Source organism: Oncorhynchus clarkii, chromosome 10, assembly GCF_045791955.1.
Source record: "Oncorhynchus clarkii lewisi isolate Uvic-CL-2024 chromosome 10, UVic_Ocla_1.0, whole genome shotgun sequence".
Taxonomy (NCBI): Eukaryota; Metazoa; Chordata; class Actinopteri; order Salmoniformes; family Salmonidae; genus Oncorhynchus; species Oncorhynchus clarkii.
In genome coordinates this window covers 53,874,696-53,894,651 of record NC_092156.1, presented here as the reverse complement: position 1 = coordinate 53,894,651, position 19,956 = coordinate 53,874,696, and the positions used below count along the sequence as shown (strand labels likewise).

At 41.0% G+C, this 19,956-nt stretch overlaps 1 protein-coding gene across 5 annotated transcripts in view; it reads right to left on the bottom strand.

Moving 5' to 3' along the window:
* LOC139418787 (ADP-ribosylation factor interacting protein 1 (arfaptin 1)) overlaps positions 1–19,956 on the bottom strand; it is a 33,132-nt gene that overhangs the window by 2,965 nt on the left and 10,211 nt on the right. For 3 of the 5 annotated variants that reach the window (XM_071168486.1, XM_071168489.1, XM_071168487.1), the window contains 6 exons: positions 12,280–12,379; positions 6,361–6,468; positions 5,424–5,536; positions 4,306–4,527; positions 1,380–1,537; positions 829–1,003 (listed from right to left, as the gene is read on the bottom strand). In XM_071168486.1, coding sequence (XP_071024587.1) covers positions 829–1,003; positions 1,380–1,537; positions 4,306–4,527; positions 5,424–5,536; positions 6,361–6,468; positions 12,280–12,379 — 876 coding nt within the window. The remainder of the gene's footprint in view (positions 1–828; positions 1,004–1,379; positions 1,538–4,305; positions 4,528–5,423; positions 5,537–6,360; positions 6,469–12,279; positions 12,380–19,956) is intronic. The other 2 variants (XM_071168490.1, XM_071168488.1) reach the window with 1 other exon arrangement.

The window sequence follows — 19,956 nt, the reverse complement described above, 5'->3', positions numbered from 1 at the left end:
TTCCAGCCACACTAGTCATAGACTGTTCTCTCTGCTACCATGACAAGTGGTACCAGGGCGCCAAGTCTAGGTCCAAAAGGCCTAGAGGCCTTCTAGCCCCAAGCCATACGACTCTTGAACAGTGAATTAGGTATGGGCATATACAATTTGTGACTGTCTGAAGAGTCACAATGATAGCTCAAAGAAGCACACATTTTATAGGCTATAGTGTAGGGCAGGGGTGGGCAACTCCAGTCCTCGGGGGCCTGATTGGTCACACTTTCTCCGTCCGTAGCAAACACACCTGATTAAGCAAATTGCATTCTAAACTGAAGATCATGATTAGGCGAATATTGGAGTCAGGTGTGTTAGCTGGGGCAAAACTGTGACACCAATCAGGCCCCCGAGGACTGGAATTGCCCACCCCTGGTGTAGTGTTTAACTGCATTCGGGTTGCATGTGCAGTCCGGCAGTGTCAATTAGGCATGTGCTTTGAATTTATGGTTACTTTGTGTGAAGTAAATACGCTTGGCTAAAGCCTTCCATGCAACAACCTGTTTGGACAATGTGCTATTTTATTTTTGGCTCATCTGCTGCTGCGCATGTTGAGAATTTTTGGAATTGCATTAGTGCGACATTGGGGAAAAATGTTATTATTTCGGGAAATGTGAAATGTGTTCCCGGGATGCTGGTTGCCCATGTCAATCCCTAGTTGACAGCAAAGGTTCCAAGACAATTACATCCTAGTAAGGACACAAAATCTGGTCACATGTATTCTGTACTAGCTTGATGCTGAAAAAAGACTTAGCTGCCATATCAGGAGTAGCCTAAAACTAGCATCGGAAGTACCTTGTTCTCTTCCAGGAATTTGAGCTTGATGGAGACGTCGTTGCGCATCTTCTCGTATTTCTCGCGGTGGATCTGGAACTGCTGCTGGGAGTATTCTATCTTGGGCAGAGTGGTGGCATCCCGCGGCCCCAGGTTCAATTCCTCCAGGTCTGTGCGGTACGCGTCGAACTCAACCCTACAGGGGATGTCAAAGAGCAGACGGAGGTCAACTACATACTATTTTTTTCACTTACATTTTTCGGGTACTATAGCCGTCTTGACAACTCCAGCTGTCATCGTCTTGCCAGACAACGACCAGAGGAGTTGATTATACAGCACAAACAGATCTGCAACCAGGCTAGGGAAAATAACACGTCCAAGAGTCAAACAAAATCCTACAAAACATTGATGAAACCTCCCCAAAACACTTAATCGGCCATGGCAATTTCCTAAACTGAGTCCATTTCAGAAAATGACTAGGAATAACATATGCTCTCAAAATGTTCAATAAGAGGATGCAAGTCAGTCAATAAGTAACAGTGAACCAATTTAAACTGATATTCTCATATTACCTGGCAGTTTCATACTGTTTGATGTTAATCATAGTGTCCTCAATTGTTTTGTCCACCAGTGTGTTCACATTGGCAATGAAGAAGTTGATAGCTCCCAGTAGGGTCTCCCCATTTTTGGACAAAAGTTTTTGAGTGTCAGCATTGTAGCCAAACTCCTCCTGAAAGACAAGATTGCATCACACATTTATATAATGACTACCATAGAACAACTGTATTATCTGAGCAAGCATAGCATCGTTGAATATGATCAAAATACTACTTCCCTAAAATATGAGGCAAAAGGTCTTTATTTCCTAAAGAGATGAATGGATATTGAGTGACCCATCAATGTCATGGGAAAATTGCTTTTAGAGTGAGGACACAATTACATATTTGAATCATTATAGAATTCCCTTAAAGGGTTTCCAATTGAGAGCTCATAGATCATTTTGACATCCAATGACAATTCAGACAGTCACATTTAACTTCCAACCACGAGCTGTGCTTTCTTAAATCTCGATACATGTTTATTTAAACCTTTAATACAAAATGGAAGTCTTAACTCTTAACAAACCATGAACGTCTAGGCCCAAATGTCACAGCAAATAAACCATTTTGGACAGGCTTATTCATCATGCAACAGAAGTAAATCTAACACGAAACATGGCAGTGCTACCATCTTATAAACAGAACATTGAAACACAAACATGTACACACACACACAACCCTTTCATTAGGCAGCAGGTGGGGGGGGATGTGCATAAATCCCATTACAATAAAGATAGAACATGAAGTACAGGTCCCACCCAGTTTACTGTTCATAATTGCCTATAGGGTTTTAGGTGGCTATAAAAACTAGCTATCATTTACGCATAAGCAAATACTTACAAAACATGCATTTCAAATAAATGCGCAGAATAAAAACAGGTGGTCTTCACTGTAAAATGCTTACTAATGAGCCCTTTCCCAACCATACAGAGTTACAAAGAAAAATGTGCACAAAAAAATAAGGAAATAGTAACACAAAATAACGAGGTAGTTGAGGTAATACGTACATGTAGGTAGGGATAAAAGGGACCAGGCAATCAGGAGGTAGGAAACGGTTCAGCGAACATAACAAAACCGGAAAATAACATTTTTGGGAGGAACGGAAGCAGAACGAAAGTTATCTATACTGTTCCGCAACAGAGCCGTGTTATTTTAAAAGCATATGAACCGGTTAATAACGTTATTTTATGTTCCGCACAGTTTGTTCCAGTCCCACAAAAAAAACTCAAAGCGCCTATGCAAAGCCCTCACTGTCACTCAAACTTCCAGTGTCTGGCTGCCCACCAGCTGAAAATCTTTGCCAGGTGTGTATGTAGGCTACCTTCCCCTCCCTCCGAAGCATGCAGTCTACTGTAGCTACTGACGTTACAAGCGTGATTTAAAAATTAGCAAGAGGGATTTTTTTAATTAAGAGAACAATGGATGAACTTTATCAATTCTGGTTAAGGTTACTATCGATATCACGTTTCACATTGGATTTATTAACTCCAAAAGTCTTTACTTTAACTCTGGTGCTGCTCTACACATACCAGCTAGCTGTGGTCTAGCTCTTAAAACTATCGGCCTCATTATGTGTAATGTAATGGAACTGAGAGTCATGATCAAGGGCTATCCCTGGTCCAATGTCAGTTAAGCAAACTCCGTTTGACATTCAAAAGTTTCCTCATCGAAGCCGCTCCTTCATAGATCTAATTCTGTGGGCCTAATTCAGATCATGCATGCCATAACATGCCCATGCCTTCATGCCCAGCGCTCTCCTCACCCGGAAAATTTCTGCCGCACCCTACACTTGTCTGTCCAATGCATGTACATATCTTGCCCACTCCATAGCAAGCTGCTCTATCCATTGGTGAAGTAAGTTAAAGTAGAGCTAAATGTAAAAAAAAGAAATTATACCATTATTTGAGGTTTAAAATGGAAGAGAAAGAAACTATATAAACCATTACTTGTTGGGGGTTCGAACCGGTTCAGAACTTCACTTTGCTGTTTGGAACAGTGGGTGGGGTGGAAATGACGGTTCTGTTCAGAATGAAACGATTGAGAAATCATTTGTTCCAACCCCTTGTCAGGAAACTGAGTGGAAGCAGCGTATGTGAAGAGGGTGAAAGTGTGTCTGTGTTTAGGGTCAATATACATGTAGGCGTGTTTTGTGTGTGTGAGCGTATGCAGTGTGTGTGTGTGTGTGTGTGTGTGTGAGCGTATGCAGTGTGTGTGTGTGTGTGTGTGTGTGTGTGTGTTGGAAAGCCAGTGTAGTATGTGTGAGTATGCATAGAGCCAGCGCAAGAGAGTTAGTGCGAGGGACATTTGTTTATTATTTCAGGGTAAATCATCAATAATACATTTACTACAAATAATAAATTATGCATCATGTATAAAACAGCTAAGTCACATAAAATAGGTCCCTCTTTGCATTAAGCGGTCTGTCTTTTAAATCCATTTTATATAGATACAAATTAAACCAATTTATCAAAGGCTTTTAGTGCATTTGAGAATTCAACACAAGTGAACCCACTCAGCATCATCCGCACTGAGGCAACCTGAAGCAGCTCGAGTAAAAAAAGGGAGAAAATCACTGACTGATCTGACAGGTGAAAGCAGAATAGTGTTAACCTACCCAGTCCTTTCACCTAGCTATCAGTGGTTATGGAAAAAAAGTGATGAGGAATAGAAGTAATTTCAGAGTACTGATAACAAACCAGAGCCAGAAACAGCCATCCTTAAAAGGTATGTCCCAAACCACAGATCTAGGAGGAGGTTACTTTACTCCCAATCCTAACCTTCCATTAACATTACAGGCATGAAGAAAAAAACTGATCTTGTATTTGTTTCAACTACTTCAACCTACTCCAGCTTCAGGTTGCTCGTTTAGGTCAGAGTTAAAAAATAGTGACTGACTCACATGGAGCTCTGGCGACTTGAGGCCGAGGTCAGCGAAGGCGTCGCCAAGCTGCCGCTGAGTCTGCATCATCTGGGTGAGCTGGTTGGCCAGAGTCTGGGTCAGCTTGACCACGTGTTCGTACTTGCGCTTGTTGTCGCGCAGCACTTCGATCTGCCCCTCCAGCTCCAGGTCCACCGTCCGTGAGCCGCGGCCCAGCTTCTCCGACAAGATCTGCCTGGTGCACTGCGGGGAGAGAAGTGTTAGCATTCCTAGTGTAACTGACCAAATGGAATGATTTAGCATTAGCATTGTTAGCATTTGAGAATAACGGACCTTGCGTTTCAAACAAGTTAGCGTTGACATATATTATCCCAGTGTAACTGACCTGGGGTTTCAAACGAATTAGTGTTAGCATAGTTAGCATCCGAGAGTAGCTGACCATGGTTACAAATGAGATAGCGCCAACATCGTTAGAATTCTAGTGAATCTGATGTTGGGTTGAGAACCCAACATCAGATACATAGTTAGTGTAACCAACCCCAGGTATCAAACCCAGGTCATCGACATGTCTCAATACCATGTTAGCCCTCCAAGCTAAAGCCTGTATGTTGGCTCTGGGAACAGACAGATTTTATTTACATTTTTATCTAAATCTCTGATCACATTCAAAGCAATATCTTTAATGGGTATTAAAAGTATGTAGTGCTGTGTATTATCACTGGGTATTAAAAGTATGTAGTGCCGTGTATTATCACTGAGAAACAGTTTGGCTAAATCAGATGTTCTACAGCAACCCTTTTGTCTTGTTCTTTTGTGAGTGTACAATAAAGCAGGGGAGCCAGAAGTAAACATTCACAGCACACTGGGGAATTATGGACAGATGAGATCATAGGTAGCTCACCAATCCAACCCTGGCTATGAAAAGCTGTGTGTGTGTGTGTGTGTGTGTGTGTGTGTGTGTGTGTGTGTGTGTGTTGCGATGCCAGGAAAAAAGGGGTAGTCTACCTGCAAAGTGGGAACCGGATTGTGAGAGGAGAAAAGGTACTAAGGAGATAGGGGTGTGAAAAAGCAAGGTTGAGAATGAGTGAGTGGGAGTTAGAAAAGAAAGAGAGGCAGTAAGTGCTGGTGGCAAATATTACTTTGTACGTGTTGATGCTCCACTTCCTCACTAGGTCCAGTTTTTCCATGGCCGGGTTCTTCAGGTCGTCTGCCAGGACCACCGGCCCGCTCTGTGGCTGCCCTTGCATAGTGCCTGAAGAGAAAGGCGACTGTCATGAATGGTCGAGAGAGGCTGTATCTGTTAGCTTGGGGATCTGGGAAGATAAAGTGTTGGAGAATATAAAATGTAGATGTGAGACTATGGTGAATCAATCATAGGATTGATATACCATTTCCAGTCATGTCATCAGACTGGAACATGGAAACACTGAGTAAAAGTTAGATGGCGACTATGATACTTTGACGATTATCATCTACAGGTGAAATACTAAAGTATATACGTTTACCTGCAGGGAAAATAAATTAGTAACAAGCAACAGCAAGGAGTTTCATTTAGAGTAGAAGGGAGGTTTTTCCATTTGAGGGAGGTCTGCAAGGAACTATGGGAGCCCAGTGATGCAAGGAGGACACAGGAGTTAAGCAGGGATGCTGATTAAAACTCAGGTGAAGCTGTGTAAGGTCCTAGCAAGTGTGTTTGTGAAATGTTGAAACAAGATGAGGACCCCTATAACCAGCTATGGGAGAAATGCAGACAACCGACATAATTAGTTTCCAGTGGCCTAACCTCAGCTGTTACAAACCAGAAACCACCGTCAAGCTTTCAGGTAATTGCATCCTTCGCAGCTAAAAGCCAAAGGTGAAATTGAACGAAGAGAGAGAGGGGAAGGACGCGAAGACAGAAGAGAAACGGCAGTAGAAGTCGATGAAGAAGGACGTGGACGATGGATTTTGAAGGAATGACACAGAGCCTTGATACAAAGGAGGGAGCAAGGGGGAGAAGCCCAACCAGAAATAAGAGGGAGCAGAAAGCAAGTCTGTTTATATATATATATACACCGTCTCTGTTGCTGCGGGTACCTTTCTGTATCTCAGTCTGACTATCGCTGATGGGTCGCGCCAGACGGCTAGCCGCGGCTGAGCTGGGAGCTACAGGTGCCACGGGAGACGTAGGCTGGCTTGCTGACACTGGAAACAGCAGGCAACAGTGGCGATTGATTAGTAAGTCAATTCAACAACCCCCCCCCCCCTATCTAGAGCTGTCAAATGGAATCTCCCACAGGTCCTCCTTGGGTGTTCCTTTGGGTCTGAATAGCACTATGGATGGGGTGGTCCACCACTAAAGACCGAATAAGAGGTGTAATCTTGAGATGACAGGCACAGAACAGTCCCACTGGACTAAAAGGGGATCAGTGGCACAACTAGGTTCATATCGTACCAAGTAAAGACTCCTAAAGCAATTGGACTACCTGACACCACATTGGACACAATGTACTATGCCTGCACCTTGCTTTTGGTTTGATGTTACTTGTCAGTGAAACCTCCATGGAACAAACGTTCTGTACTTGCCATTTAAGCCTATGCTCGACTTTTAATGAAAAGCACAGATGTTGCTGTAAAAATGACAGGCCGCAATGATAGAACCCTTTCTGTCTTTGTAGACTTGCCTTTGGATGCTTTTATGGGTTAGCCAGTTGAGAAGTGACATATCAGGTCTGTAATCATAAAGTGTCTCAGAGTAGGAGTGCTGATCTAAGATAAGTTTAGACCATAATGAATGAAATATCACATGGACAGATCCCAGATCAGACGCTTTGTGAACACTGGCCCAGGTCAGGTCAGGAACCTTCTCAGTGTGTTGATGTGTCCTTATGAACACCACATACCCACAAACAGGAAGGTATACAACAAACAGAGTTCAAAGTTGTTGCCTGGGACACGGTTCGACCCACCGCCGCCTTGCTGGTGATGACTGGGCATTTCAGCACATCACGCAAAACCTCTGATGCTAAGTATGTGGCTACTATCAACCAACACTACTGTACGCTAGCTATGTCGGAAAGGACTACAACTTTCAAAGTGTACCCACTGCATTATCATTATTATTGCCCATGTATTATTTGTTGAAAAGTTTGCGGTCACTTAGGAATGTCCACATTTTTTTGTCCATTAACACAACATCAAATTGATCAGAAAGATAGTGTAGACATTGTTAATGTTGGAAATGACAATTGTAGCTGGAAATGGCAGATTGTGAATGGAATATCTACATAGGCGTACAGAGGCCCATTATCAGCAACCATTACTCCTGTGTTCCAATGGCAGTGTAGCAAAGAAAAAGCCATATCAGACTGGCCAATAAAAATAAAAGATTGAGCAAAAGAACACAGACACTGGACAAATGAACTCTGCATAGAAGGCCAGCATCCCAGAGTCGCCTTTTCACTGTTGACGTTGAGACTGGTGTTTTGCGGCCACTATTTAATGAAGCTGCCAGTTGAAGGCTTGTGAGGTGTCTGTTTCCCAAACTAAATCAATTAGCCTTTTAAAATGATCAACTTGGATTAGCTAACGCAACGTGCCATTGGAACACAAGAGTGATGGTTGCTGATAATAGCCTCTATTCACCTATGTAGATATTCTATTCAAAATCATCAGTTTCCAGCTACAATAGTCATTTACAACGTAAACAATGTCTACACTGTATTTCTGATTTGATGTTTTTTTAAATGGACAAAAAAAAAAATGCTTTTCTTTCAAAACCAAGGACATTTCTAAGTGACCCCAAACTTTTGACCGGTAGTGTATATATTCCTTCTTTATTATTTTTCCCCTAACCCGATCCTCCCTCCTCTAATTAGAGTAACCTAATGGACAACAATACCTAAGCTTCTACTTCCTGCTTATACATACATTTTACTGACACAGTATATTAGTCGCCTTGTTTTTTTTTGTTCCTCCCTTCAGCTCCCCCCAACCCCTACCACCATCCAGGTTTGTTTCAATTAACCTCTTGAAACTCTGGGGGCAGTATTTCATTTTTGGATGAAAAACGTTCCCGTTTTAAACAAGATATTTTGTCACGAAAAGATGCTTGACTATGCATATAATTGACAGCTTTGGAAAGAAAACACTCTGACGTTTCCAAAACTGCAAAGATATCTGTGAGTGCCACAGAACTGATGCTACAGGCGAAACCAAGATGAAATTTCAAACAGGAAATGTCCCAGATTTTTAAGGCGCTGTGTTCCAATGTCTCCTTATATGGCTGTGAATGCGCCAGGAATGAGCCTACACTTTGTCGTTTCCCCAAGGTGTCTTCAGCATTGTGACGTATTTGTAGGCATATCATTGGAAGATTGACCATAAGAGACTACATTTACCAGGTGTCCGCCAGGTGTCCTCCGTCTAAATTGGTGCGCAATCTCCAGCTGCATGCATTTTTCCATGTCGTTCAGAGGAGAAACCAAACTTCCACGAATTATATATCATCGAATAGATATGTGAAAAACACCTTGAGGATTGATTCTAAACAACGTTTGCCATGTTTCTGTCGATATTATGGAGTTAATTTGGAAAAAAGTTTGGCGTTATAATGACTGAATTTTCGGGGGTTTTTCTTAGCCAAACGTGATGAACAAAACGGAGCGATTTCTCCTACACAAATAATATTTTTGGAAAAACTGAACATTTGCCATCTAACTGAGAGTCTCCTCATTGAAAACATCCAAAGTTCTTCAAAGGTAAATTATTTTATTTGAATGCTTTTCTTGTTTTTGTGAAAATGTTGCGTGCTGAATGCTAGGCTTAATGCTATGCTAGCTATCAATACTCTTACACAAATGCTTGTTTTGCTATTGTTGAATAGCAAATTTTGAAAATCTGAGATGACAGTGTTGTTAACAAAAGGCTAAGCTTGAGAGCCAATATATTTATTTCATTTCATTTGCGATTTTCATGAATAGTTAACGTTGCGTTATGGTAATGAGCTTGAGGCTATAATTACGCTCCCGGTTACGGGATTGCTCGTCGCCATATTTTTCAACTGTACTGTGATATGTCACAAAAATCCTGAACCTTTCTCAGTTTCTACAGATTATAAATTAAAGAAAATGTTTTGTTAAAATTATTATATTATTGATCGATTTACTATGACTTTTCTAATTCCCCAGCAGTGCTATTTGCAAAGTTAGCTCCAAGTAAATGTTGTAAATCTTCAGTCATTCCTGAACCTGCGACCAAAAACAAGCTACAGTATCAAAACAAGTGATCAAATGATTCTGACTCTTCACAACAAAATCTGCAGAGCTAGGATGGTTGTATCACACACACACACACACACACACACACACACACACACACACACACACACACACACACACACACACACGGTTGTAAGAATGTTACATAATTTACACTGAAAAGAGAAAACAAAATGTATTAAAGACATTATGTGGATCTGGACAAAAGGGCAGTCGTGTTGAATATTTTTGCATAAATACTGTATCATTGAAGTGAAACTTTGGTTCCGTTAATTACAGTCACAAGAGTCAATTGATACAAACGTCAAGTCTCTGTGTTCAGTGACTTCACCTCCCTCCCTTGAATGGGCATGCCAAGGTAAGTATTTTCCAGTTCCCACCACAGCCTGAAATCTATACAGCTTGTGTTAATAATTTTCCAATAGGTCTTGATTAATTCCGAGTAATAAACGATATCTACATGACTTGAGAGGGGACGGCGGACACTCAGAGTCCGCAGCAACCTCCGGACGCCAGCGCCTCCAGTCCGTTGCCAAGGGGGAGAGAGTTAATTTATTTGCATGTGTAACGAGGATGCGATAATGAAAGAAAGGGGAGCCAGGAGGAAATCAAACGGAGATCAGAGGCAATTCATTAAAACTCAATTGGACTCCTTCTTTATGAATTAAAATGTCATCCTCATCCATCCATATCTCTGGCGCTGGACAGAAGGGCAGCTTGTTAGGGCGACACAAACAAAGTACCTTGCATTTTACAACCTGAACACCGGGGTTGAATGAGGAGGGCGAGTGTGGATTGTCGAAACACGGGAATAACGCAAACTAGGCTTGGGCAGTATACCATACTGGGGTATTTTGAAATACCGATAGTATGATTTTCAATACAGTCCAAAAAAATATACATTTTTATTTTATTTAATCAATACTCACACACACAGTACCAGTCAAAAGTACCAGTCAAAAGTTTGGACACACCTACTCATTCCAGGGATTTTTTTATTTTTATTACCATAGCATTTTTGTATGTTCTCTATACTTGAAAAAGTATAAATGGACCAATTTGGCACATTTGGGCAAACTCCTGGCAGACTTTATACAAAATATTGTGTTGTGATGTAATGTAATTTTTCACTGAATCAGTCTGAAACAATGCACACACTGCTGCCATCTTGTGGACAATATCTAAATTACACCTAGAATTCTACATCACTGTCTGGCCTTTCGCTTGCATTTCAAAGACGCAACAACAATTAAAACGTGTTTTTGTTTGTACTATCTTTTTCCAGATCTAATGTGTTATATTCTACATTACCACAAACTTCAAAGTGTTTCCTTTTAAATGGTATCAATAATATGCTTAATGTCCTGAGCTACAGGAAGTTAGATATGGGTGTGTCATTTTAGGTGGATTTTTTTTTTTAAAGGGGTCCAATCCATAAGAGGTTTTAAGACAAGGTCAGTCAATACGTAACTTTTCAAGAACTTAGAAAGTTTCTTCAAGCACAGTCGCAAAAACCATCAAGGTCCACGATGAAACTGCCTCTCATGAGGCCCACCACAGGAAAGGAAGACCCAGAGCTACCTCTGCTGCAGTGTTTAAGTTCAATGGAGTACCAGCCTCAGAAATTGTAGCACAAATAAATCCTTCAGAGTTCAAGTAAGACACATCTCAAAATCAACTGTTCAGAGGAGACTGCTTGAAATCAGGCCTTTTTGGTCATATTGCTGCAAAGAAACCACTACAGTGGGATTGATTTGCACTTCTCGCTCCAAAGTATGATCATATCTAGGAGACAGAACGTGTCTCATTCCTGGGCGGTATGATGACTGCGTGGTCCCATGGTGTTTATACTTGCGTACTATTGTTTGTAAAGATTAACGTGGTACCTTCTGGCTTTTGGAAATTGCTCCCAAGGATGAACCAGACTTGTGGAGGACTACAATTTTTTTTTTCTGAGGTCTTGGCCGATTTCTTTTGATTTTCCCATGATGTCAAGCAAAGAGGCACTGAGTTTGAAGGTAGGCCTTGAAATACATCTACAGGTACACCTCCAATTGACTCAAATGATGTCAATTAGCCTATCAGAAGCTTCTAAAGCGATGACCTTTTCTGGAATTTTCCAAGCTGTTTAAAGGCACAGTCAACTTAGTGTATGTAAACATCTGACCCACTGGAATTGTGAGACAGTTAATTATAAGTGAAATAATCTGTCTGTAAACAATTGTTGGAAAAATGACTTGTGTCATGCACAAAGTAGATGTCCTAACCGACTTGCCAAAACTATAGTTTGTTAACAAGACATTTGTGGAGTCCAACCTAAGTGTATGTAAACTTCCAACTTCAACTGTATGTAGGTTATTAAGAACTTTTGTGAAACAGCACAGTTGAAAAATAAAAAACAAAACTAGATGGTCTTCAGAGATAGATGGAAGGGGTTGAGGGTAGCTGAAAGATGGAGTTAAAACCAAAAGATAACAATTGTAATATGTACTGCCAGTATAATGCACAAAAAAATACATCTGGGAGATTGGAAATGAGGCAGACAACACTGATGGAAGCCACAATCTGCAATATTAAAGCTGACCTACACTCCACCCCCCACCAAAAATGTTTTTTTAAAGAAAATGTACTAGGTACTCTGGTTAGAGTAGAAAAGGAAAAACCTGCACTCACTGGAAACAGTCTTTACATTCAATTTGCTGCTGCACGCCATTTCTTGATAGTCTGGTTACTGTACCTTTGTATGGTCCTGATGCAATGATGCCCTCTGTCATCGAGGCAAAGCTGCCAGAGTGGATGTGGCTTTCTGACAGGTTCAGGTCCCCGTAAGAAGGGTCCTAAAGTCAGGGAGGAAAAATTGCAACGGTCAGAGGAAAGGGGTTCACATTGAAGAATACGACACTGGTGTAAAGTACTTAAGTAAAAATATTTTAAAGTACTAAAGTCCTTTTTGGGGGGTATCTGTACTTTACCTTGCTATTTATATATTCTAACTTTTAATTCAATATATTACTAAAGAAAATTCTTTACTTTTTATTCCATATGTTTTCCCTGAAACACAAAAGTATTCGTTACATTTTGAATGCTTTGCAGGAGAGAAAATGGTCCAATTCGCACACTTATCAAGAGAACATTCCTGGTCATCCCTACTGCCTCTGATCTGGCGGACTCACAAAACACAAATGTTTTGTTTTTAAAATGATGTCTGAGTGTTGGTGTGACCTTGTCTATCTGGTTTGCTTAATAAGGAATGTAATTATTCATACGTTTACTTTTGAAACGTAAGTATATTTAAAAACAAATACTTTCTCAAGTAGTATTTTACTGGGTAACTTTCACTTGTACTTGAGTCATTTTCTATTAAGGTATCTTTACTTTTACTCCAGTATGAACGTTGAGTACTTTTTCCACCACCACCAATGAGCAGAATTTCATTTTCAAAAATGTGCCCATACACAGACATCGAAAGCATCACAGACTGTCACGAAATGGAACTACAATCGTCACTAAGATAAAAAAAAAAATACTCCTGACAACTGAAGGACTTCAAGAAACAAGTGTCCTGTACAGGTTTTATGAGAATAGATTTTCCCTTTAAGTACATTCTGCTTGCTTCCTCTCAAATCACCATGAATCACACCCGCGGCCTCAAAGCTATTGGCTGACGTCCAGTGTAAAAGATCAAGTTGCCACCATTGGGCAACACATTGGAATTCACTTTAAAAGGGAGATGACAATGATCATGTATCCTACACATCATGACAATGTTCTGTAATTAACATGATTCGTATGACATTATCTTAAAGGACATTCATTTATTTTTATACTTAGCTCTAGTTTGTCACTTACGGGTTGATTCGGATGTGTTTCAAAAGCCACTGCTAACTTAACTATAGCCAATGCTAACAGAAAAAAAAACTTAGTGATAGGGGTAAGATCCACATGTTCAGAATGTGTGGCCCAAACACCTAAGTAACCTCAAACCAAGGAGGAGGTACAGAAAAGGAAGGGCACAAACAGGTGAGCAGAGACCCATCGCCGTCGGGACATACGGTCCCAAGTCGGGAGCGTTACTGCTGCGCCAGACTCCGGAACTATGTATTACAATTTATTCCATCATAAAATAGGCACGCATGTCAGAGATTTGTAACTGTTCTTATGGGAAATATAGCATTATTGCTTGCCCCTTATTACACCATAGAGCCTAACAAAGCACGGCACGATCCCTAAACATAAATTAGACAGCAAGACCCCAATGCGGCGATATGCTTACAATGGTCACAAAAGCCTTACCGTCAGTGACATAAACAGAGGATCGACGGGATTTGAACTGCATGCGACCAATTTCCACAATGTCTGTCTTGACATTCATGTTAATACCATGTACCATCGGTCTGCATTTTCTAAACTGGATAAGTATGATATATTCATCAATCAATACATGATAAACATGGGCATAGATAGAGAGGAGCAACAATACCACATGGACAACGGACAAGAATAGGCCTATGGTTTGATCCATTACATATGTAGGATTACATGTATACCAGTTAGGCTTGGGTGGTATAACGTATACTGGGGTATTAGGAACTAGCCACAGGCTGCTTTTTCCATACCGTTGAATTTTAGTTTTAGTTTTACAATACATTTTAATATTTGAAGCTACTTTAAGAAGATACCTGCAGTCAACGTGTGCAATACATTAGGAGATGAAGCATATCGCGTTCTTCCTTTCACCTATCACATTATTATACATAGAATACCATATTTCCCCAGAACAGTTGAGCCAGTCACGTGTTTGTAAAGAACCCAATGACCAGAACTACAGAGTTCCTCTGCTGAGATCAGAGAAGCTGCCAGAAGGATAACAGTCTCCACAGCACTTCACCAATCTGGGCTTTATGGGAGAGCGGCTAGACGGAAGACACTCCTGAGAAAAAAGCACATGACAGCACGCCTGGAGTTTGCAAAAAGGCATGTGAAAGTCTCAGATCATAAGGCAAAAGATTGTGGTTTAATGAGACCTGAATGCAAAGTGCTATGTCTGGAGAAAACCAGGCACAGCTCAACACTCTTCCAACACCATCCCTACCGTGAAGCATGGTGGTTGCAGCATCATGCTATGGGGATGCTTTTCAGCGGCAGGGACTGGGAGACTGGTAAGGATAGAGGGAACAATGAAAGAGTCAAATGCAGGCAAATCCTTGATGAGAACCTGCTTCAGAGCGCAAACAACCTTAGACTGGGGCAAAGATTTACATTCCAACTGGACAATGACCCCAAGCATACAGCCAAAGCCACGCTGGAATGGCTTCAGAACAAGAATATGAAAGTCCTTCAGCTGTCAAGCCAAAGCCCAGACTTGAATCCCATTGAAAGTCTGTGGAAAGACGTAAAGATTGCTGTTCACCAAAGCTCCCAAACTAACTTAACAGAGCTTGAGAAAAATTGCAATGAAAAATGGGAGAAAAATCCCCAAATCCTGATGTGCAAAGCTAATACTGACATAGCCAAGATGACTCAAAGCTGTAACTGCCGCCAAAGGTGTTTCTACAAAGTATTGACTCATGGGTGTGAATACTTACGCAAGAGACATTTATGTATTTCATTTTCAATAAAATTTGCAAAAATGTCTAAACATGTTTTCACTTTGTCATTATGGGGAGTTAGTGTAGATGCATAGCCTAAGTATAGGCTTGTCCATAATTAAATCCCATGATGTGGAGCCACAAAAAGAGCTGCTGCTACTGTTTCAAATGCACAGCTGGGGCATCAAATTACTTTAAATGAGGGAGACCAAGTATATTGAAAGCAGGGTCAAAAAAAATGCTGGGCAGGCCCAGTTGCTCATTGACAATGTCCACATCCCCAGGGCACGAGTGGCCACCGAATGGTTTGACGGGCATGAAAACTATGTCCATATGCATGGCAGTCACCAGATCGTGACCCAATTGAATACTTATGGGAGATTCTGGAATGGTGACTGACAAAGCATTTTCCACCACCATCAACAAAACACCAAATTATTGAATTTCCTGTGGAAGAATGGTGTCACATCTATCCAATAAAGTTCCAGACACTTGTCGAATCTATGCCAAGGCGCATGAATGCTGTTCTGGCAGCTTGCCGTGGCCCAACACCCTATTATCCCCTAGAGTAATGTCTGCGAACCTGTGGAAATCTAATAAGCACAATTGAAAAAATCCCAATAAAAATCTGTCATTTTAACCTAGAAATATGCATTAGATGCTTCTCAATCCAAGCACTTCCGCATCTGCGGTGAAAGATGAGAGTTATGGTCTGACAAACACAGATTTGAGACATCCCGGATATCGGTCTTCTCACAAAATTCTGTAGAGTCCGAACATTTTTGCCTACAAATTATTATGACACCTCTATGGAAAGATGAGATCTCCGTTTTGCTCTACCGCCTCCACAAGCTGTAGCGTCCGAACAGTTTCTGTTAAACACTAAACGGTGAGACTCACGAACACATACATGTAGGTTGTTTGCTCTAGGACGCCCACAGGCCTCAAAAGACTTGTCAGATGGTCAAAGTTTTTTTTTTAAAGTAAGTACACTACATGTGGACCCTTGCTCGTTGAACATCTCATTCCAAAATCATGGGCATTTTTTTTTTACCTTTATTTAACAAGGCAAGTCAGTTAAGAACAAATTCTTATTTTCAATGATGGCCTAGGAACAGTGGGTTAACTGCCTGTTCAGGGGCAGAACAACAGATGACCTTGTCAGCTCGGGGATATGAACTAGCAACCTTTCCGTTACTAGTCCAACGCTCTAACCACTAGGCTACCCTGCCGCCCCAATATTAATATGGCATTAATATGGAGTAGGTCCTCTCTTTGCTGCTATAACAGACTCCAGTGTTCTGGGAAGGCTTTCCACTAGATGTTGGAACATTGCGGCAGGGACTTGCTTCCATTCAGCCACAAGAGCATTAATGAGGTCAGGCACTGACGTTGAGCGATTAGGCCTGGCTCGCAGTCGGCATTCCAATTCATCCCAAAGGGATTCGATGGGACTCTGTGCAGGCCAGTCAAGTTCTTCCACACCGATCTCGACAAACCATTTCTGTATGGACCTCGCTTTGTGCAAGGGTGCATTGTCATGCTGAAACAGGAAAGGGCCTTCCCCAAACAGTCCAAAGTTGGAAGAACAGAATCTTCAAGAACATCATTGTATGCTGTAGCATTAAGATTTTCCTTCACTGGAACCAAGGGGCTTAGCCCCGAACCATGAAAACAGCCCCAGACCATTATTCCTCCTCCACCAAACTGCACAGTTGGCACCATGCATTGCAGCAGGTAGTGTTCTCCTAGCTTCCGCCATACATAGATTTGTTCTTCTAACTGCCGGATGGTGAAGCGTGATTCATCGCTCCAGAGAAAGCGTTTCCACTGCTCCATAGTCCAATGGCGGCAAGCTATAAAATCATTCCAGCTGATGCTGGGCATTGCACATGGTGATCTTGGGCTTGTGTGTGGCTGTTCGGCCATGGAAACCCAATTGGTGAAGCTTCCGATGAACAGCTTGTGCTGACGTTGCTTTCAGAGGCAGTTTGGAATTCGATACGGAGTGTAGCAACTAAGGACAGACTACTTTTTACACACTACGTGCTTCACCACTGAGCTGTCCCTTTCTGTGAGCTTCTGTGCCCTACCATTTCGCGGCTGAGCTGTTGTTGCCACTAGACGTTTCCACTTCACAAACAGAGCAATTATAATTGACCAGGGCAGTTCAAGCAGGGAAGAAATTTGACAAACAGACTTTTCGAAAAGGTGGCATCCTAAGACGGTGCCAAGTTGAAAGTCACTGAGCTCTTCGGTAAGGCCATTCTACTGCCAATGTATGTCTAGGGAGATTGCATGGCTGTGTGCTCGATATTATACACCTATCATCAACAGGTGTGGCTGAAATAGCCAATCCACTAATTTGAAGAAGTGTCCACATACATGTGTATATGTGGAGACTGTTTAGTGCCAAAAATAAGGAGTTAAATACATGTAAAACATCTCTCTCAGATATAGGAGAGACACTATAGAACTAACTTCCTTTTGATATTGGTTCCATCTAGTGAATCTGTTATTCAATTTGTTCATATGGACTAATACGTAGCAGTAAAGCCAAATTCACATGTTTATCTAATTGTTATATATGTATATAAAAATCTATATACTTCAAGGGGTCTCAAAATCAAATAGCAAAATTATCCTTGGTATGACCTTCTTAAAACAATTACATATAGCTTAGTAGAACCCCCCTCTCCCTTCCCCTGCTTAGACAGGACATAGTGTCTTAACTCATTACAGTAGGTTGGCTTTTCCTTTATTTTGTCAGTTACCAGCGTGTAGTCGAGCCTAGGTCCATCCAGAGTATGTCTTGCAGCGATGTAATCCTTAGAAAGACATATCTTTCCAAACGTCATTGTATGTCCAGTAAATTGATGCGACAATAAAGCCGGACACAGCTTGCCTGTTAAAAGCCATGCCAAGAATGACAGTCTAGATGTCTTATCGCACTGCGACAAACTAAGGCTGAAACGGAATTTCACTGACAACCAATTATCATCCTCAGAAAGTAGAGGAGAATACCTGCTGCCTGATCCTACTGATTACAACTACAACCATGTAGCTACAGTGGCAAGCTATATGAAATGTAATCCTTTATTGAATAATTGTATAGCACTAGGAATAGGGTTAGACTATCATTGCTGGGGAGATAATCTGGTAACGCTTTACTTGACACCCAGTGTCAACAAGTTATGACATGATCATAACCATGTCATAATATGTCATAACAGCAGAAATAACTTGCCATAACATGGTCATGACCCATATATTTACAAGTGTTGTGACAAATATTGTGTTATTGTACAGCTGGTTATGACACCTACATAAATGTGTCAAACCCCACTTTTTTTTTTTTTTTTAATTCAGCCAAAAAGTTTCCTTTCGCTTGAATGTTTGTTTCTTAAAAACTTCTTAGGGCTGCAATCCCGTTAACGGGATCGATATGACAACAGCCAGTGAAAGTGTAGGGCGCCAAATTCAAAACAGAAATCTCATGATTAAAATTCCTCAAACATACATCTTATACCGATTTCAAGTTCATATAACAATCGGAAATCTGTATTTTTTTGACACGGATTTGCCGATTATTATTATTTTTTTTTTTTTACACCTTTATTTAAGCTTTTTTTAACTAGGCAAGTCAGTTAAGAACACATTCTTATTTTCAATGACGGCCTAGAACGGTGGGTTAACTGCCTCGTTCGGGCAGAACGACAGATTTTCACCTTGTCAGCTCGGGGATCCAATCTTGCAACCTTACAGTTAACTAGTCCAACGCAATAATGACCTGCCTCTTGTTGCACTCCACAAGGAGACTGCCTGTTACGCAAATGCAGCAAGCCAAGGTAAGTTGCTAGCTAGCATTAAACGTATCTTATAAAAAACAATCAATCATAATCACTAGTTAACTACACATGGTTGATGAAATTACTAAATATTATCTAGCGTGTCATGTGTTGCGTATAATCTGACTAAGCATAGAAGCATACAAGTATCTAAGTATCTGACTTAGCGGTGGAAGGCAGAAGCAGTCGCGTAAACATTCATTCAAACAGCACTTTCGTGCGTTTTGCCAGCAGCTCTTCATTGTGCGTCAAGCATTGCGCTGTTTATGACTTCAAACCTATCAACTCCCGAGATGAGGCAGGTGTAACCGAAGTGAAATGGCTGGCTAGTTAGCGCGTGCCAATAGAGTTTCAAACGTCACTCGCTCGCTCTGAGCCTTGGAGTGGTTGTTTCCCTTGCTCTGTTGTCGTTGTGTTCCTGGTTCGAGCCCAGGGAGGAGCGACGAGAGGGACGGAAGCTATACTGTTACACTGGCAATACTAAAGTGCCTATAAGAACATCCAATAGTCAAAGGTTAATGAAATACAAATGGTATAGAGAGAAATAGTCCTATAATTCCTATAATAACGACAACCTAAAACTTCTTACCTGGGAACATTGAAGACTCATGTTAAAAGGAACCACCAGCTTTCATATGTTCTCATGTTCTAAGCAAGGAACTTAAACGTTAGCTTTCTTACATGGCACATATTGTACTTTTACTTTCTTCTCCAACACTGTTTTTGCATTATTTAAACCAAATTGAACATGTTTCATTATTTATTTGAGGCTAAATTGATTTTATTGATGTATTATATTAAGTTAAAATAAGTGTTAATTCAGCATTGTTGTAATTGTCATTATTACAAATAAATAAAAATCGTCAGATTAATCGGTATTGGCTTTTTTGTCCTCCAATAATCGGTATCGGCGTTGAAAAATCATAATCTGTCGACCTCTAATAGATATACCTCTCCTTAATGCAACAGCTGTGTCAG